The sequence below is a fragment of the Chrysemys picta genome, chromosome 10 (assembly GCF_011386835.1).
Source record: "Chrysemys picta bellii isolate R12L10 chromosome 10, ASM1138683v2, whole genome shotgun sequence".
NCBI classification, from domain to species: domain Eukaryota; kingdom Metazoa; phylum Chordata; order Testudines; family Emydidae; genus Chrysemys; species Chrysemys picta.
The window spans coordinates 27,097,330-27,115,268 of record NC_088800.1 but is presented as its reverse complement, the minus strand read 5'-3'; the positions used below and the strand labels follow the sequence as shown (position 1 = coordinate 27,115,268).

The following is a 17,939-nucleotide window of genomic DNA, read 5'->3' as shown; positions in this document are numbered from 1 at the left end:
CATTATGTTGTTTATATTGGGTGATCCTTTAGGCTATTTAATTGCATATGGACATTTAAAGTTTCTCAGAGCTGCTGTCAGTCAAACTGCAATGCTTCCTTGACATGACAAAAAGCACTTCTTACCAGTGATTCCATACTGTGCAATGTGATTATACACATGCATGATGTGGCAGCCAGGTTGAAAGGTGCCTCCATTGGGATAAAAGTCAAAATGCGCCACTGGCTGCTTGATCCCTACGCTGAGACCCATGTGCTGTTGAGTAAATGTATGAATTGCATCTACAAAGTTTGCATCATCTGGAGATAAACGGTCTGTTGGTGACATTCCTTCAAACAAAGGACCAGCAGGGTCAAGGCCTACAATAAATGCAAATAATCTGTTTAAGAGGTACAGTAGATTTGTTTTACCAAAAAAAGTTATGAAATGAATACAATAAAACTGAGAAAAACACACTCTATGACCGCTTAGACTTTTAGTGATATCTTGCCTTCTTTATACTAAGAAACAAGACTAGGGACAAAAAAGCCACCAGTATGGGGAACACAACTACACCCAAAGGGTTAAAAGCAAATATAGACACTAACAAACAGTTATTTCTACATACACAAGGACGCTAGCCTGAAGAGAGAGATGTGTTTGTTGTAGACAAGCCGTGTTCACTGCTGCTATGTCTGCTTGGGTGGTGTTTACTTAATTCTGGTTTTTAAATCCTGCAGAGGTCACACATGGCAGAGGCCCTATTGCAGACAGGTGTTCCACATTAAGCTTGACTTTTACCCTACATTTGGGACCTGAGACTTCATAATGTTTGGTTTGTTTATAGAAAGGCTTCTCTGTCTGGTTAGCTATTTTTATTCATAATGATTTTCCACCATCAAATGACTGTATATCAAGGCTAATAATTATCCCTCTTCAGAAAAAATATTCCAGTTTTGGATGTTAGATTTAGTTTATTAAATGTTTTTCCAAGGTGCCCATCACCTTACTTTCTGAGGGTTATTGAAAGAACTGATTTTTTTAAATGGCCCATGTACATTTTTAGCTGCTTTTCTGTGTCTAGAGGGCTACTTTGGGCCAGACACTGCTTGGATAGTCCTGCTAATCCCCTTGTTTAGAATTGGCACATGTGTATTAAAGGTAAAGTTGGCTATAATGACCATATTGCCAATTTTTGTAGATATTTTCTATTCAGTGTTCAGTTAATGGAGATTATTGTTGCAAGCTTATTTCAGTGCTACTGAACATTATTTCTAATTATAATTAGATATATTCTATTTTAATATATTTTTTGTTTCAATGGCGTAATGTACTAAACATGATGTGAATAAACTGAACTAAGGGCTTTGATACCAGCTCGTATACACAGGTGTGTATCAAGTAAAATTAGCTGCTTTGCATGCATGAACAGGCCCAAGAACTGGAGGCATATATCAGTGAATCTATGATCAGAACTAGGAGTTAAAACTATAGTTGTCTCAGTTGGCCTCATTCCCAGACCAGATTAAAGTCAAGTATTTTCGTTGATAACCTAAACACTGCAGGTGATGTGGACCTCGTGTAATATTTCCTTTCTATTTTTTTAAAAATGTCATTGTGCATTTACTTGGTATGATGCTCTACATATGTGAATAATCTCATACACTCATTCAAGTTATACTCATAATTGGTATGACATTACATAACAGTAGGGCCAAAATGGCATTAGTCAGCATAATCAAGTGTAACAGTTAACTTTCATGTTAACTTTAAGCATGCATTAGGGATACTCTAATGATATGGTCCTTGTCAAATATAATCCAGGACTATAATTTTGTCACAAGGGAATTGACTTCAAGTCACCATAAAGAGAGAGGTTCCGCATCTGAAAGCGCAAGTACAACTAGACAAGTTCCTTAATATAATTTTCTTTTAAACTCGTAGTTAATTATGAAGATATTAGGGGTGAGAACAATGGAGTCTGAGGGGAGAACAGTTGTCGGTCAGATCAGTGAAAAGATGAGACCACAAATGAGTGGCTTAATTTGGGACATTGTCAGGAGTGGATAAAAAGATAAAGGTTGAGGTGGGAAGTTAATAGAGAGCACGTGGTCCAACTGGAAGGTCCTTGATTGAGTCCATTAAGATGAACACAGAGGGCACTGTGAGCATTTTCTCACTTGCTCACCCTTAAAGGCTATATTGAGGGTTCCTGCTAGGGATGGCCAAACTACTTAGGATAAAATAAGAAGCATTCTGAACCTTTGCCCAAAACTTGACCCATACTTGAGTGGAATCCTTTGGTTGATGCTTGTGGAACTCTGCACTTCCTTGGTTTGGGCTGAGGCTGGAAGATGGTGTACAGTAATACTGCAAGAAAGATCGTTACTGCAATTCTTTCAATTCAGAACACAGAAGTCTTGGATATCCTAAGATTCCGTGCTTAGGAGAATTTCAGCCCAGTTTCTACACCAGTGGGAGAAGCTTCCAAACTGAATCTAGTTCCCATTACAGCATAAACTTTTGCAATGAGAAATTTTGCCTTTTTCCAACTGAAACCTAAATAGAAGCTTAAGTGCTAAATTCTGCTTCTCTGTTGCAAGTGGAGTCTGTATGGCTTTTCTGATGAGGCCTGCTTTTGCACCACTAAAGACAATGGGAATTTTGTCAGAGACTTCAGTGGAAGCAGGATCAAGGCTCTAATTACCATTCCACTCCAGAAAATCAGTAACTTCAAGAAAATGTACATTAGAAGGAGAACGAACCAGCAGTCAAGGCAGAACTAGTCCAAAACGGACTATTTCACAGCTCTAAAAATACAACAATTGCATATTTTATTGTGGGAACCATTGCACAGGCATTGGCCAGCCAAGAGAAAGTACAGTGGTTACAGCTAAGAGAAATATTTTCAGAAGGGTGCACTTTGCCTTTAAATATCAAGCATTTGGCAGACTCTAAATGTGCTTCTCTTCCATTTATATCACCACTCATTACAGCTTCTGTCAAAGAAAAACAATCATGTGGTGAACTGAGAAAATACATTTGGACGCTGCGGTATTCTTCGTACAGATCTGTAGAAGGCTGGCAGTGCCTGAGACACCCCGCCCTGTGAGCAGGTGTTAACCCTTTCCCAGCAATATCCAGTGGGTTCTGCTGGCTTACTGAAGGCAGTGGTTTATTTTGACACCTGGCATAAAAGAGGTAGGAGCAGTTCTTCAGGAACAGAGAATATTGGGTGTAAAATGAGCAGGTCTGAGGTAGGAATCCAAGAGCAGTCTCGCCTGGGGCAAAGGCATGAGTTGAACTTTATCTTATCTCCTATTCCTTTGTTAAACAGGCAAACCTCAGGAAGAGTTTATGTTTGGACTCTAGATATTGTGTGGACTTTGGTTTTGATCAGGTTGGAGAAGGCAAATAAGTAAGAAGGCTCATAAGTAGGACCTTGTGTAAATCACCTTTTTTTTTTTTTTTTTTTTTTTTTTTTAAAAGAAAATTCACTATAGCATAAATGGCAAAGTATTGAATTTCACACGGTTTGCAGGGAATGAATTTTACAACTGAAATTAATCAATTTTGAGGATGGAATGAATTTTACAACTAATGTTAGTCAATTTCAAGGACTGAATGAATTTCACCTGTAAATGTAGTCAGTTTCAAGGACAAATACTTAAAAGATCAGTTTGGAGGCATTTTCATGATTTCCATGCCCTTCATGAAATCTTTATTTACACAAGGCCTTACTCCTAAGACCTAATAATCAGAAGAGTTTTGCCCTAGGATTCACCTTAGGACCTGTATTGGCTGTCCTACAAACTGTAACATATATGGAGTTTGAGGCTATAGACTTTACTTTTTGCTCCCTGATAGCAGTGGGCATGAACAAAACACTGGATTTAAACATATTTGTTTTGGGGATCCAGTTCCAAATGATGGGTGTCTGGCTTACCTCTGTTCAACACTACATTATACAAAACAATGGGCCTTCCTTTAAAGACATGAATAGCTGCAATAATTATATAACTACTAAAATACGCCCACAGAGAACAATATCTGCAGATCTTTCAGTTTTTGACCCCACACATGATTAAATTTTCACACTTGCATAGTTCAATTGAGTTCATTGGGACATCTCAAGTGTACAAAGTTGCTTACGTGTCTAAGTATTTTTTTCAGAATCAGGACCTCAGTGTGTGTGTTAAAATTTGTAATAATTTTATTAGAAAAGGAGATCAGTACACAACATGAATTTATTTAGTACACTGCATCGTAGGACTGCTGAAATAAATTAATTACAAGAAAACCTTTGAAAATCCAGTGCAAATATCTGTTATATACTAACACAATCAGTGAAGATAAGATTGCTCATTTTAAAAAAAATCTAATTCTAATGTAAGCTGTAACATAAGGCTGTTAAGTATCCGTACACTTGAGCAATGAAGCCAGCTGGCTGTTCTATTAAAGTAATAAATATTTTTTTACCTGTAATTCTTCCAATCTTGTTTGTGCCACTAATATAACTGCCAGCAAACCCTGAAACATGAGCTCCTAGGCTGTACCCAATTAGATGAACATTGCTTCTGGAAAATTGAACAGATTCCTGGAAGACATCAGCAGCTTGATTTAGGTGCATAAAAAGTGAAAAATAAACTGGTAATTGCTGTCTACGAATTCCCATTGGTTACAACACAAGCCAATTTCTATTTTGATGCCAATGATCGAATGAGGTGCTTAGGTCATGAAAGGCATTTGCTGGTTTTAACTTCATTTAATTTCTACTGGACATGTACATACCTCAGGAAACTGCCATACAATTAGACACTGTTGCTCACATACTCTGCTCAGCTAGGCCCTGGGTAGAAATAGCAGGGGTTTGTTGATCTTCATTAGAAATGTTGCAGGTGTTGTATTATCTGTGTCAGCAGTATTCTGCTTTTCAATTGCTGGATGTGTGTTAAATACAGTGTAAAACAATCCTTTACATATACTGTAGTGTCCTGTCACCTCATACTGAGACACTGACGCATATTGCAAGCAAAGTATCACAGCATTTCTCATCAGAAATGTAAAGTGATACAGCAATGTCATTTCTTGGACTAATTTGTACAACTGGGTATCTGATTTGAAACAAGCCTACTGAAGTAGAATGGCCTTAGGCTCATCACTCTTCCTACTCAATACTGCATATATCTTAGCTCTCTCACTTACAGACTGAGGCACAAGAATGTTCTGAGTTGGAAAGAAAAATGTGGTATTTGTGTCTCTTACAGAAATATCCAAACCTTTCAGGGTGGACTTTACCTGATGCCAAATTATTCTGCTACATTTCTCAATCTCCACTAGAGAGAAGTATTTAGAGGGAAAATAGTAAATTCTTGTGGGGAAAAGATGATTCACAGAAATTACACCTGGGAAATCTGAAACGAATAATTTTCTTAACAGACGTTGCCAAGCTAGAGATGATACCTCCTAAACTCCTGGACTAAGAACTCTAAGATTTGCTTTCTTTTGTATTTTCAATTAAAACATATACACCTCTGAAATATTTGATACCTCCACTGTGGACATTTCAGGTGTTCACATCTGGCTCTAAGTAGGTGGATACACAGCAGAAAGACACTTCTGGAAGGTGGAAAGGAAAATTCTCATTCCTAAGTGGACTAGGGGTACTTTTTGTTGTTGTTTCATTAGTTTCAACAGAATTGTGTTTTGTTAGCAATGTTTACTTTCTGAACACTTTCTCTCAAGTGAATTTAATCTCCCGCTCAATGGAATTTAAAGCTGTGAAAGGTGACAGTCCGTGTAAATCATGGACACACAGCATAAAGGAATCCATCCATGATGCCACAGCAATGTGCCCAAAATCACTTCTTCAGTCCCATGCTGTAGTCAGTCCTTGGTTTGTCTGCTGAGACAGCTAGCAAGTATGATAGTGATTTCTCTGATGTGCCACCTCTCCTCTGGGAATTGCACTAAGTCCACCCACTTGTCTCACATAGATCACTAACCAGCTATCAAAATATGATTTCAGGTCACTGCCACCATGGGCCCAATTTGAACAAGAGCAAAAGTTACTTTTAATCTCACAAAGTAGAAGGGTGACACCAGTTATCTTCCTGCTCTCTGTGGCATAGTGTCCACACTCCATAACTGGACATGAAGAATTCATGACGACTCATAATCCTTCCATCACCAGTGGTAGCTGCTTTGCTCTTCATTAGCGTTTGTTACAAATTTCTCAGTCAGCTTTACGGACTTTTTTCCCCCAAAAGAAAGTTCAGTGTAGACATAGCCATGACTAAAAGGAAGTGGGCTGGTCTACACTACACAGACTTTGCTGATATGGCTATACTGGCAGAGACCCTGAGTGTAGCTGCAGTATATGCTGACACAAGGAGTATTTCTGTTGGCATAGCTACGCCACCTCTCCAAATGACATTAGCTCTGCGAATAGAAGCACTCTTCTGTCAGCATAGTTGCATCTGCACTGGAGTTTTTGCTGGAGCAGCTGTGTTGGCTAGGCCTGTGTGTGTTTTTTCACACCTCAACCAACATAGCTATGCTGACAAAGCTCTGTAGTGTAGATGTGGCCTGTGACTTCATATTTTTCCTGTGAGGTAGGGAAGCATTATCCCATTTTACATATGGGGAATCCTGGACCGTGTGTGTGTGTGTGTGTGTGTGTGTGTGTGTGTACTAAATAGGGGGCTGCCTAAAGCACCTAATTTTTATGGGTAGCTCTTGTTCTCTCATTCTTCATGCCCCCATCAGCTGAAATATCATCATGGTGCTCCTCCATCACCATCATGGCAGGAGCAGTAGCTGGTAGCTATCAGACCAATGCAGCTCTGGCATGGCTGCCTGCCACAGCTAGGACAGCTTTGAAGCGCATGTGTCTGCCTCTGTGAGGGTGCTCCCTCTTTAACTGAGACCAGGTGCAGTGGCCAGCGCTGGGAGTTATCACATTAGAAAAGCTCAGGCCTTGCTGCTGCTTCCACAGCAGCTGAGACCACTTTGGGGAGGGCCTGGGGGGACCAAAGTGCTTAGTGCCAGCTGTGGAGAACTGAAGTAAAGACTTGTCCAAGGTCACTTGTAAAGTCTGTGGCAGAGCTGGGAACTGAAGCCAAAACATCTCAGCCCCTGTCCAGTAAAGCCCATTCTTCTTGCAAATGATGCTCATGCAAAATCAGGCTCTGAAAATGTGTTGCTCTTTCATTCTGACTTGCTTCCACCGACCACCATCAGTTTAAGTGTTTTGAACTTGAGCTTTATTATCCAGTACAGGTCTATAACTCAGATAAACAGCTGCCTGCAGAAGTGCTAACAGAACAAAGAAAATTACAGTAGCATGAAATGATCACATCTCTAAAGTAATAGCAAAATGTTTTAATAAACAAAAGGCCACTTGCTGTCTCGCTCTTGCACAATAAATTTTTTATAAAGTCATCTTAAAGTTTATGGAAGAAATTCGTTTGTGCATTGCAATGAAAGAACATAAGTGAGTGAAGCAGATCACATTAACCAACATCATAACTTCGAACTGCGATGAAAGCATAAACAAAAAGAGAAAATAGCTCTTGCTCAAAGAAACACATTTTGGTTTGGGGCTCTTACCTCCAGCCATTCCAGGAAACCTGCTATCTCTTGCCCTATATTGCGTGTATTCTGTGCTGCTATAGGGTAATGCTGGTGAGCAAGTGTAAGCCAGTCTGCAATAATCACATTTGTTTGTTTATGCTGAGATTTCAGGGCTGCTACCATCTTCCAGATCCACCCTTCTAACATTCCATCTACCTGTAAAAAAAGGGGTTTGGGGGGAGAAAAAAAGAACCTCTTTACCAAGTACATTCCTATGAAATTCCTGACCACTAATTGCATGAAAACCAGAATATGTGAGCAAGGAGGATTATTTAGTAGTCATCAGGTTTTGGGAGCTCTAAGGTTTTGTATATCCCTTCTGAGGATGACGATAAAATGTTTGCATATAGTAGTCAGATCGGAAGGATAAAACAAACTCAAGAGCCAATATCAAAAGCATTCAACTTTTGGGCCTTTTGACATGGGCCCTTGACTAGGGGTGGCTCTATGTATGTTGCCGCCCCAAGCACGGCAGTCAGGCAGCCTTTGGCGGCATGCCTGTGGGAGGTCCGCTGGTAACGCAGATTCGGCGGCACGCCTGCGGAAGGTCCGCCGGTCCCGTGCCTTTGGCGTACCCGCCGCCGAATTGCTGCCGAAACCACGGGACTGGCGGATCTCCTGCAGGCATGCCGCCAAAGGCAGCCTGACTGCCACCCTCACGGCGACTGGCAGGCCGCTCCCCGCGGCTTGCCGCCCCAGGCACACGCTTGGTGCACTGGTGCCTGGAGCTGCCCCTGCCCTTGACAATGAACAGGTGCTACTGCATTTACGTTCTCTTCCAGGGATAACTGAATAATTTCTCAGATTTCATTTTAGAGCAGCTAACCTCCAAAAATTCTAGGTACGGGGAAAGCGGTCAGTGTGGTGGTGGAAGATTGCTGGGAATCTAGATTTCCAAACTTCTGATTTTTTTTGTTAGAAGATTCCATCAATAATTTTGAAATCTGTCTTGCCCCATTTTTGTTCTTGTTGCGTGCATGCACGAGTGCTCTCTCTCTCTCTCTCTTTTTTTTTTTAAAGGTCTGATCATGAAGCCTGTATTCACATGAGTAGTCCCATTTAATTCTTTGGGCCATACATTCCTAATGCTTTGTTGATTGCAAGAATCCTTAGTTTCTATCAAATCTAATACAACCAAATTTTTTAATTGCTAAAGCTGTCAGAATTAAGTTAAACTAATTGAATACATTTCCTTTGCTGGGGCACTTACAGACTTCTAAATCTCTTCTCCACTGAGCCTCTAACAGAGTTTGAGAATCGATGTTTAAATCTGACTTAAGCACTGAGTTCCAACTCAGGGCCTGACCCCTCTCATACTAAAGTTAAGAAGTTTTGTCACTGACTTCAGTGGGAATAGGATCAGGCCCATTGTTTGCTCAATGAGGACAGTGTTTGAATAAGGCCCCCTAGTTTGGTTAAAGACCAGGGTTAAATGTTGGCTCCACTGAAGTTGATGGGAGTTTTGCCATTGACTTCAATGAGGCCAAGATTTCACCCTCGTCGTAGATGGGGGCCAAATAAAAGCTCTTAAATGTACATGTCTCTACCTGATTTGGGGAACTTCACTTGAACTTTACAAAACTGGAACTGTTGACCAGGTTGAGGAACAAGTTGAAACCCTGGTTCACTCTGTCCAAACTTCTGAAATAGTATTCCTCTTCCAATTTCTAACTGCATCCTCATTTTCCACTTTGTTACAAAAAGCTCCATTGGAATTCGGAAGAGTTGTTTATCTTTTATTCCCTTACTTTTTTGTTTGGGGTCCTTTACTGAAATAATTTTAGTGGTGCATTCTCCATCCCTATTCATCTGTAGCTCCTACTAATGCCAAAAGGTATTACATCCATGTGCTTGGGGGCAACACCCTATAAAGTTTTCTGTGATAAAAGATTTGCTCAGACAGTTTTGTCCACCTTTGCTAGTAATTGCAGCTTCTATAAGATTCTGCTTTGAATGTCTGTTAAATGAGCATTTTTTTTAACTGAAGAGCTGATCAAAATTCACTGCAGACGAGAACGTCTGTTTGAACTGGCTTTTTATATTTTTTTTAACTTGGAACCAGTTCAGTGGTTATTTATTGCTGTTCAAGGCTTCATTTTCAGCTGAAAGTGTTTACAGAGAATTTCTCTTCAAGGTGTATGTGAAAGAGATGTGGGGAGATTTTGAGCACTTCTTTTCAATAACCATCTGTAAATATCTGTTAGCAAATAGAACAGAAATGAAATCAGTATTCGAGCCTTTAGAGACATAGTACATTAATTCAGCTACTTGTTCAGAGACTGCTGGTTTTAAACCAGGGAAAATGAAAATAATCTCTAACACAGGTCTCCTATGTGATAGGTTGATATTCTGTCTCAGAATTCAATGGGAGTAACAGACTCTGGACTATTACAAGATATGTTTCCTACTAAGGAAATCTGCAGTCATTCTTTTCCTAACCATTATTGGCAGATACTTTGGTAGTAACGTAAGAAGGGAAGTAGGTCAGATCAGAGGCATCTTGAATTAAAAAGAAAATAAGGTGAAGTTCATACCGACCATCCATGGACTATCATCACCAGAGGAAGAGAGGTATTGAAACTGCATGTGTCAAGAGTTTCCAACTGATCAAACAAAATCAGACAGCCTTCTTCAGTTGTGTCTGTATAGAGTCGAAATTTGGTTGCTGAACTGGGTTGATTTTTCTTTATTCTAATGTGCTGATGCTGTGACCCCAGTGCCTCTGAAATGAAATTTATATAACATACCTAATAACAGGAATACAAAACCTGCAAAGACAATTTATGCAGCACAGCTTAAGATACATGGATGAATAAAGTTATTTTTAAAAATATACACGTCTATTGAGTGAAATGCTGCGTAACACCATCCGTTAATAACTAGCATAAGCTGCAAAGCTTGGTCAAAAGCTGACCTTTTTCAAAGTTTGATGCTGTTTGAATCTGGGGTTTGGTCTGAGCCTGTCTCTCTCAATAATTGCAATCACACAGGAAATATGGGCCTTCTAGTTATGGTGCATGATACAATATCTACCACAGGGATAAGGTCCAGTTGTTGTGACTCTACAACATTATTGCATGCATAGCCAACAACACAGTAACTCTGCAGGGGACATATAACTAATGCGTATGTGCTAGTAGATGCGAAGCAAGTAGCATTATGATAAAGCAACCATTTAATACAATCCTATAATTCTGTTTTGGGTGACCTCTGATGCCATTAGAGCAGTTCTCAAGTGATTTGTCTCTAGAAAGTATGCCATATTTTTCTTTAAAAATCAACTTGACCATTACAGCTATTTAGAACTTAGCTTGGTCATTTCTTTTTCACAGGGTACCGTCATGAGTTGCTGACTTTGTATCTGAGGCCTTTGGTTTCAGAGCAGAGCAATATTAGGAAAAGATCAAGCCACAGCAAACCAGGGAGACAGTTTAAAGAAGCAGATATGCTTAACCATGGACTCCCTTTAAGGAGCTGTGAATATTATCTTTAGCAAGGCATAAAATGTATTGCATTCTTAGTAAATGAGAAGAGCACTTAAAAACCTAGTGAACATAATAAAATGGACACCTTTACTTTGTTTTTTTTCCCCTCTTACATTTTTTTTGCAGCACTTTTGCTCTCTGACTGAATTCCTGCTAGTTACTAGGCAAAGGGACTTTGCCTTTCTGTATTTTATACATTGACATATATATTATTGATGTTGCTCAGTAATAAATAACTATATTGGGGGTTTTGTATAGATGTGGTGGTTGTGATGTGAGTTTTTGGTTTGGTGGTAGGTCTGGGAGGAAGAACTTAAAAATGCCGTTTGGCACTTATTTATGACTGTCAACGGTGAAAAGTTCCACCAGAGTCTGCTGTGTTATGAGACAAAAGAGTGCCTCAATCATGGGCTGTGGGTATAATAGGCCAGGGGAGGCTAAGTCTCCCAAAACCGGATACAACACACCTCCCTTTGGAGGCACGCTGCCACCCTGCTGCCTTTGGAGTGCCGCCGCCGCTCTGCCCTGAGGCCCCACTCTTCTCCCGTGGACCCGTCCACACTGCTCCTCTTTGTGCTCTTGGTCCACCGCCTCCCCCTGTGGCCCCCCTGCCTGTCTCTCATGCCTCTGCTGCTTCTCCTGTGGCCTTCTGAGAGGTAGAGAGGTGTGTGGGGAGACCCTCCGGGGACAGATCAGAGAGAGATACAAGCAGTGGGGCGGGGTGGGGCCCTCAGGGGAGAGGGCTGAGTGGGGGTGGAGCATGAGTGGGGTTGGAGCATGGATGGGGCCTTGGGGAGAGGATGCTGATTGGGGGTGGACCTTGGGGCGAAGCAGGGGGCGGCCATGGTCCAGGCTCCTGTGGCCTCCCCACTTCCAGGGAGCATCCAGAGCTCAGGTCCAGCCTCCCCAAATGCGGGAGTCACGCGCTGCCCATGGCCTCAATCTGTTAATGCACCTAATGCTTTCAAGAGGAAAACAGTGTATAAAATTTTGAGCTTCCAGAGTGGAATCTGTCGCTGTAGTTTTTCTAGAAGCTAGTCAATTACATAGTAAAATATAATTGCAAAGTTCCATAATGCATTTATATTTTCAAAATAAAAAGGCTCAAAAATCCAGTGCTAATCAGGACTAAGAATTTTAAGACATACTCATAGACTTTAAGGTCAGAAGGGACCATTATGATCATCTAGTCTGACCTCCCGCATGATGCGGGCCACAAAGCCGTCCCAACCCCTTTCCCTTGACTCTGCTGTTGAAGTCCCCAAATCCTGTGGTTTAGAGACTTCAAGTAGCAGAGAATCCTCCAGCTAGCGACCCCCGCCCCATGCTGCGGAGGAAGGCGAAAAACCTCCAGGGCCTCTGCCAATCTACCCTGGAGGAAAATTCCTTCCCGACCCCAAATATGGCGATCAGTACCGAGCATGTAGGCAAGATTCTCCAGCCAGACCCTCATTGGCCATTGATACTATTTACCAGCGATGGCACGCTGTTCATTTGACTAGAATCATGTTATCCCATTAAACCATTCCCTCCATAAACTTATCTAGCTTAATCTTAAAACCAGACAGGTGCTTCGCCCCCACCGTTTCCCTCGGAAGGCTGTTCCAATATTTCACCCCTCTAACGGTCAGAAACCTTCATCTAATTTCAAGCCTAAACTTCCCCATGGCCAGTTTATATACATTCGTTCTCGTGTCCACATTAGTACTGAGCTGAAATAATTCCTCTCCCTCCCTGGTATTTATTCCTCTGATATAGTTAAAGAGAGCAATCATATCCCCCCTCAGCCTTCGTTTGGTTAGGCTAAACAACCCGAGCTCCTCGAGTCTCCTTTCATACGACAGGTTTTCCATTCCTCTGATCATCCTAGTGGCCCTTCTCTCCCGTTCCAGTTTGAGTTCATCTTTTTTAAACATCGGAGACCAGAACTGCACACAGTACTCCAAATGAGGTCTCACCAGTGCCTTGTACAACGGAAGCAGCACCTCCTTATCCCTACTAGATATACCTCGCCTAATGCATCCCAAGACCGCATTGGCTTTTTTCACCGCCACATCACATTGTCGACTCATAGTCATCCTGCGGTCTACCAGGACTCGAGGTCTTTCTCCTCCTCTGTTACTTCTAACTGATGCGTCCCCAGCTTGTAACTAAAATTGTTGTTAGTCATCCCTAAATGCATCACCTTACACTTTTCACTATTAAATTTCATCCTATTTCTGTTACTCCAATTTACAAGGTCATTCAAGTCTCCTTGCAGAATATCCTGATCCACCTCCGAATTGGCAATACCTCCCAACTTTGTGTCATCCACAAACTTTATCAGCCCACTCCTACAATTGGTTCCGAGGTCAGTAATAAATAGATTTTATTTAATCGGTCCCAAAACCGAACCTTGAGGAACTCCACTGGTGACCTCCCTCCAACCTGACAGTTCACCTTTCAATACGACCCGCTGCAGTCTCCCCATTAACCAGTTCCTTATCCACCTCTCGATTTTCATATCGATCCCCATCTTTTCCAATTTAACCAATAATTGCTCGTGTGGTACGGTATCAAACGCTTTACTGAAATCAAGGCATATTAGGTCCAATACTTGGAAGATCTGTTACAGAGAATTGAGAGCAAGATCAACTCGAAATGTGTTACGCTGTATATTAAAATAAATATGTATATAAAACAAAGGCCACTTCCCTGAGAGCTGACAAATTCAGTTTCATAGGAAATATTATCTCTTACTCAAGTAAGTGAGATCCAAAGCTGTGATTGTGATTCTATAAGTGCAAACCTTGACACTAAGGGTACGTCTTCACTACCCGCCGTATCGGCGGGCAGCAATCAATTTATCCAGGATCGATATATCGCGTCTCGTTAAGACGCGATATATCGATCCCCGAACGCGCTCACCATCGACTCCGGAACTCCACCAGAGCGACCGGCGGTAGCGCAGTTGACGGAGGAGCCGCGGCCGTCGATCCCGCACCGTGTGGACCCCAGGTAATTCGATCCAAGATACTTCGATATTCGCGTAGCTGAAGTTGCGTATCTTGGATCGATCCCCCCCAGAGTAGACCAGCCCTAATAGTCTAGGTTCCTGCAAAGCAGCCTGGTGACCATTTGCAGGAAATGCCATTATGGCTTCCTTATGTGCTGCAGAGTTACAGGATGTTTTGTCTTTTTTCTTTCTTGCTCTCTGTTAATAATGATTTTGTGACACCTCCAAGAGGGCTGTAGCAGAGTGTTGGCCTGTAAGAATAGGGAAGGCCTGCACATCTGTTACCAGGAGTCGCTGGGAGTTGTAGCCTTCACACAGGGTACATGGTTAACTGTTGTGTGACTGCTATAAAGGAATGATCCTGCTCAGTGTTTGTAAGTTTAGAGTTAAGGTGCAGCCCTGATGGAAAATCCCTCCATGGGGACCTTAGCAGGAGGCCTACGAGATACCTTTCCCCTTAGGCAGCCTTTTCCGGAATACTTCCTGTTCATCCTCACTTGCTGAAAGCCAGAAAAACCTGGCCTCTGTTGGCTGCTGAATTAGTCAGTTCTGGTGTTTTGATTCTGTTATAGAAATACTCAAGTTAATAAAGCCAAGGACCCGAGTTTCAAATTCTGAGTACTTCCATGCTTGGATGGCTAGTTGAGAGTCACTGACCTTCTGCACCTCTGAAAATCAGGCCACCCAAATACTGAGGCCCCCAGAATTAGTAGATACTTTCAAAAATTTTGGCACAAGCCACTGAGGAGTAGCAGCTTGCGACCTGGGTAGTGGGGAGGCATAGCATAGACTAGTGGACTGGAACGCACCATAGAACCCTTCACAGTCAACCTTTGGAGCTCATTACATCTGTTGTGAAGGCCAAAACTATAACTGGGTTCAAAAAACAATTAGCTAAGTTAATGGAGAATAGGTCCACCAATGGTTATTAGCCAGGATGGTCAGGGAGACAACCCCAGTCCCAATGCAATATATATATTTGTCCACCATGGAACAAGGGTTAATGAAATAGATGCATTCTGAGTGCTTTAGTTTCACAAATTTATCTTTCAGAGGTTTTCTTGCTAGAAATGTTGTCAGTGTTCCTGCTGTTTATCTAAAACCCTATTCACGAGCCTCTTTTCACTTTGAAGTGCCTGTCAAAACCCCCCAAACTGTACACTTTCAAAGCATAATCTGCTGGAGCTGACATAAAATGGCAGGATGTAATGTAGAAAATTAGAGCTAATGTTGTGTGGAACTCTTAAATCAGAGTTTAAGTAATAATGAGCTTAAGGAAGTGTTGGTGAGAGAGAGAGAAGCTTTTGAGTTCACAGAGTGCTCTTCAGGTGTGTGTATAAGCGCAAAAGTTTGTCTCTCTCACCAATAGATGTTGGTCCAATAAAGATATTACCTCACCCACCTATATCCTGGGACCAATATGGCTGAAACAAGACTGCATAGAATAATGAAGTTTGAAAACTATCCACAGAGCCTTGGGTTGGACACTGAAGTGAATAAGACACCACACACAGACCTGGTTAAAGCCATGACCACAACTTATATGAGCTAGACTAAGGCTACGATTTAGTCACGGAGGTCATGGAAGTCGTAGAATCCATGACTTCCAGAGACCTCCGTGACTTCAGCCTGCGGCGGTGGGGAGCTGCAGGGTCCCCTGCCACCCGCAAGGGCAGGGAACTGCGGGTAGCCCTGCCTCCGGAACTCTAAGCCACCACAAGCTGTGGGGTAGCCCCACATCTGGAACTCCAAGCCACCACGGGCAGCAGAGGCACCCTGCAGCTCCCAGCTGCTGCAGGTGGCACAGCCCCCGCAGCTCCCAGCCATAGTGGAGCTCCGACACCCAACCCGCAATGTAGGCCTCCAGAGCGCCCAGCTGCCCCGCAGCTGCCCCGCCACTGGTAGTGTGAGGACCCACAGATCCCTATTTTGTCACATTATTTTTAGTAAAAGTCAGGGACAGATCATGACTTCCGTGAATTTTTCTTTATTGCCCATGACCTGTCTGTGACTTTTACTAAAAATATCTGTGACAAAATCTTAGCCTTAGCTATGATATAATGTGACTCCCACAAACTACCTGGCAGAATAAGTGCATTGCAGTTTTCAAACAAACCACTATAAACGCAGAGCAGTTGTCAAAAAGAAAGGGCTGCTAGCCCCCTCCTGCAAATCCACCCAAGGATCAGAACCAGAAAGACCCCAAGTCCCCCTTTTCTATTTCCTCATGCAAAGGATGAAGTGAAAGTTGACTCTTTCTGCACCAGACATTGAAGCTCTCCTGGTGCCAGGCAATGCAGAATAGGGGTCCAGCCAGTTGCCACATGATCAGTGCTTGGTGCCATCATAATAACTCAGGCCCCTTGATACCTCAGTTAACCTGCACTGGACACACGCCACAGAAGTGGTGCAAATAATGTGATAGCTCAAAGCCCCTCCCCAGAGGAGAGCCTGTTGAAAGTGAAAACCCTCCACCGCTCACTGCCAGTGTGAGGTGGTAAAGAGCCTTCTTTTCCTCTCAAAAAGGAGCTGGCTGAAGCCCAGGGCAAAGTAGGGAAATCTAGGAGTAAAGTCAGGAAAAAAAACAAACCACCATCCCTGGAAAGGGTGGGTGGGGAAAGAAAACAGGTAAGTGGCAGCCCATCCTTATGGAAGAGTAATTTGGCCAATATGACCATGATTGGCCCAATCAGGCTGTGAGGGTGGGAAGTAAAGGTGGCCTCCTGCTCTACCCAAGCACAAGGTTACCAAACAGGCTAGAAGGGCACCATCACTCTGCTCAACTCCAGCGGGGCACTTAGGGCCATGTCTTTCCTTTTCCAGTTCAGCCAAAGCTCTCCTGGCAAACAGTGGAAGTGCATGTGGGGGGAGGAGAGGGAGATGAGGCCCGCAGATCTTCTGCATCTCTGAAAGTGGGCAACAACTGCAGTCGGAGAAGTTCCTAGACACTAGTAAGCTGGCATTCCTACAACCAAATTAGTTATGCAATAAAAATGCTCTGGAGTTTCTTTGGATGGGAAAATTATTAGAAAAATTAAGTTGGTTTTGAAAATGTGGAGCCACAGCACAGTTATTCCTTGCATGTTGTTTGCTTTCCAGATGATTATGGTTTATATGGCACTAGACATATACATAAGAAAGGCCAGTCAAAGTGCACTCAAATGACTTTGTGTAGCCAACATCAGGGCTCCGGCTGGTGCAACATTTTCTTGTCATGCCAACATTCAACACTCCCCAGCTTTGGTCAACAGGTTCTATCTACTCCTTGTCCTTTGAGGGAAAACACAACAGGAAGCACTGACACATCATTTTGGGAACTGGCAGGAGTCAAACCAATGCAGTTCTCTCAGCTTGTTTTTCAGGGACTAACAGCAGCTGGTGTTTGTTATGGAGGTAGAATACTGTATGTGTGCACTGACGTTCATTTGAAAGATGATTGGTGAAAGTAAAGGGGCCAGGGCAATTAGCATGAACAACTAGAATTCTATGCATGGAGATAACAGGACTGAGAGGTGCAAGTCACAGACAAGCAGGGTCTTGAAATTCAATCAGGAAAGAAGATCACGGCACAAGGCAAAAATTGAAATTGGAAATGTGTGGATTTCATGGGCTGGGATACAGGCAAGGCTGTATTGGTGGCCCATAGTGTATATATAGTGGCTGTATATAGTGGTCCATAGTGACTGAAGAGTAATTAAATTTAGACTGATATAGGGGATTTTTGAGCCAATTCCTATGCTTCCCCTGAACAGTCAATGAAACTGTTAATGCGAAAGTGTGTGTGTGTGACTTTTTTACAAAAATAGCATACTAGTGCATACCCTGGGTGACAAGGGGTGTGATTG

At 42.4% G+C, this 17,939-nt stretch overlaps 1 protein-coding gene across 4 annotated transcripts in view; it reads right to left on the bottom strand.

The window, feature by feature from the left end:
• LIPC (lipase C, hepatic type) overlaps positions 1-17,939 on the bottom strand; it is a 79,828-nt gene that overhangs the window by 14,154 nt on the left and 47,735 nt on the right. For 3 of the 4 annotated variants that reach the window (XM_065558274.1, XM_065558273.1, XM_065558276.1), the window contains exons 3-6: positions 10,149-10,336; positions 7,591-7,770; positions 4,459-4,576; positions 126-359 (exon numbers count right to left, since the gene is read on the bottom strand). In XM_065558274.1, coding sequence (XP_065414346.1) covers positions 126-359; positions 4,459-4,576; positions 7,591-7,770; positions 10,149-10,336 — 720 coding nt within the window. The remainder of the gene's footprint in view (positions 1-125; positions 360-4,458; positions 4,577-7,590; positions 7,771-10,148; positions 10,337-17,939) is intronic. The other variant, XM_065558275.1, reaches the window with a different exon arrangement.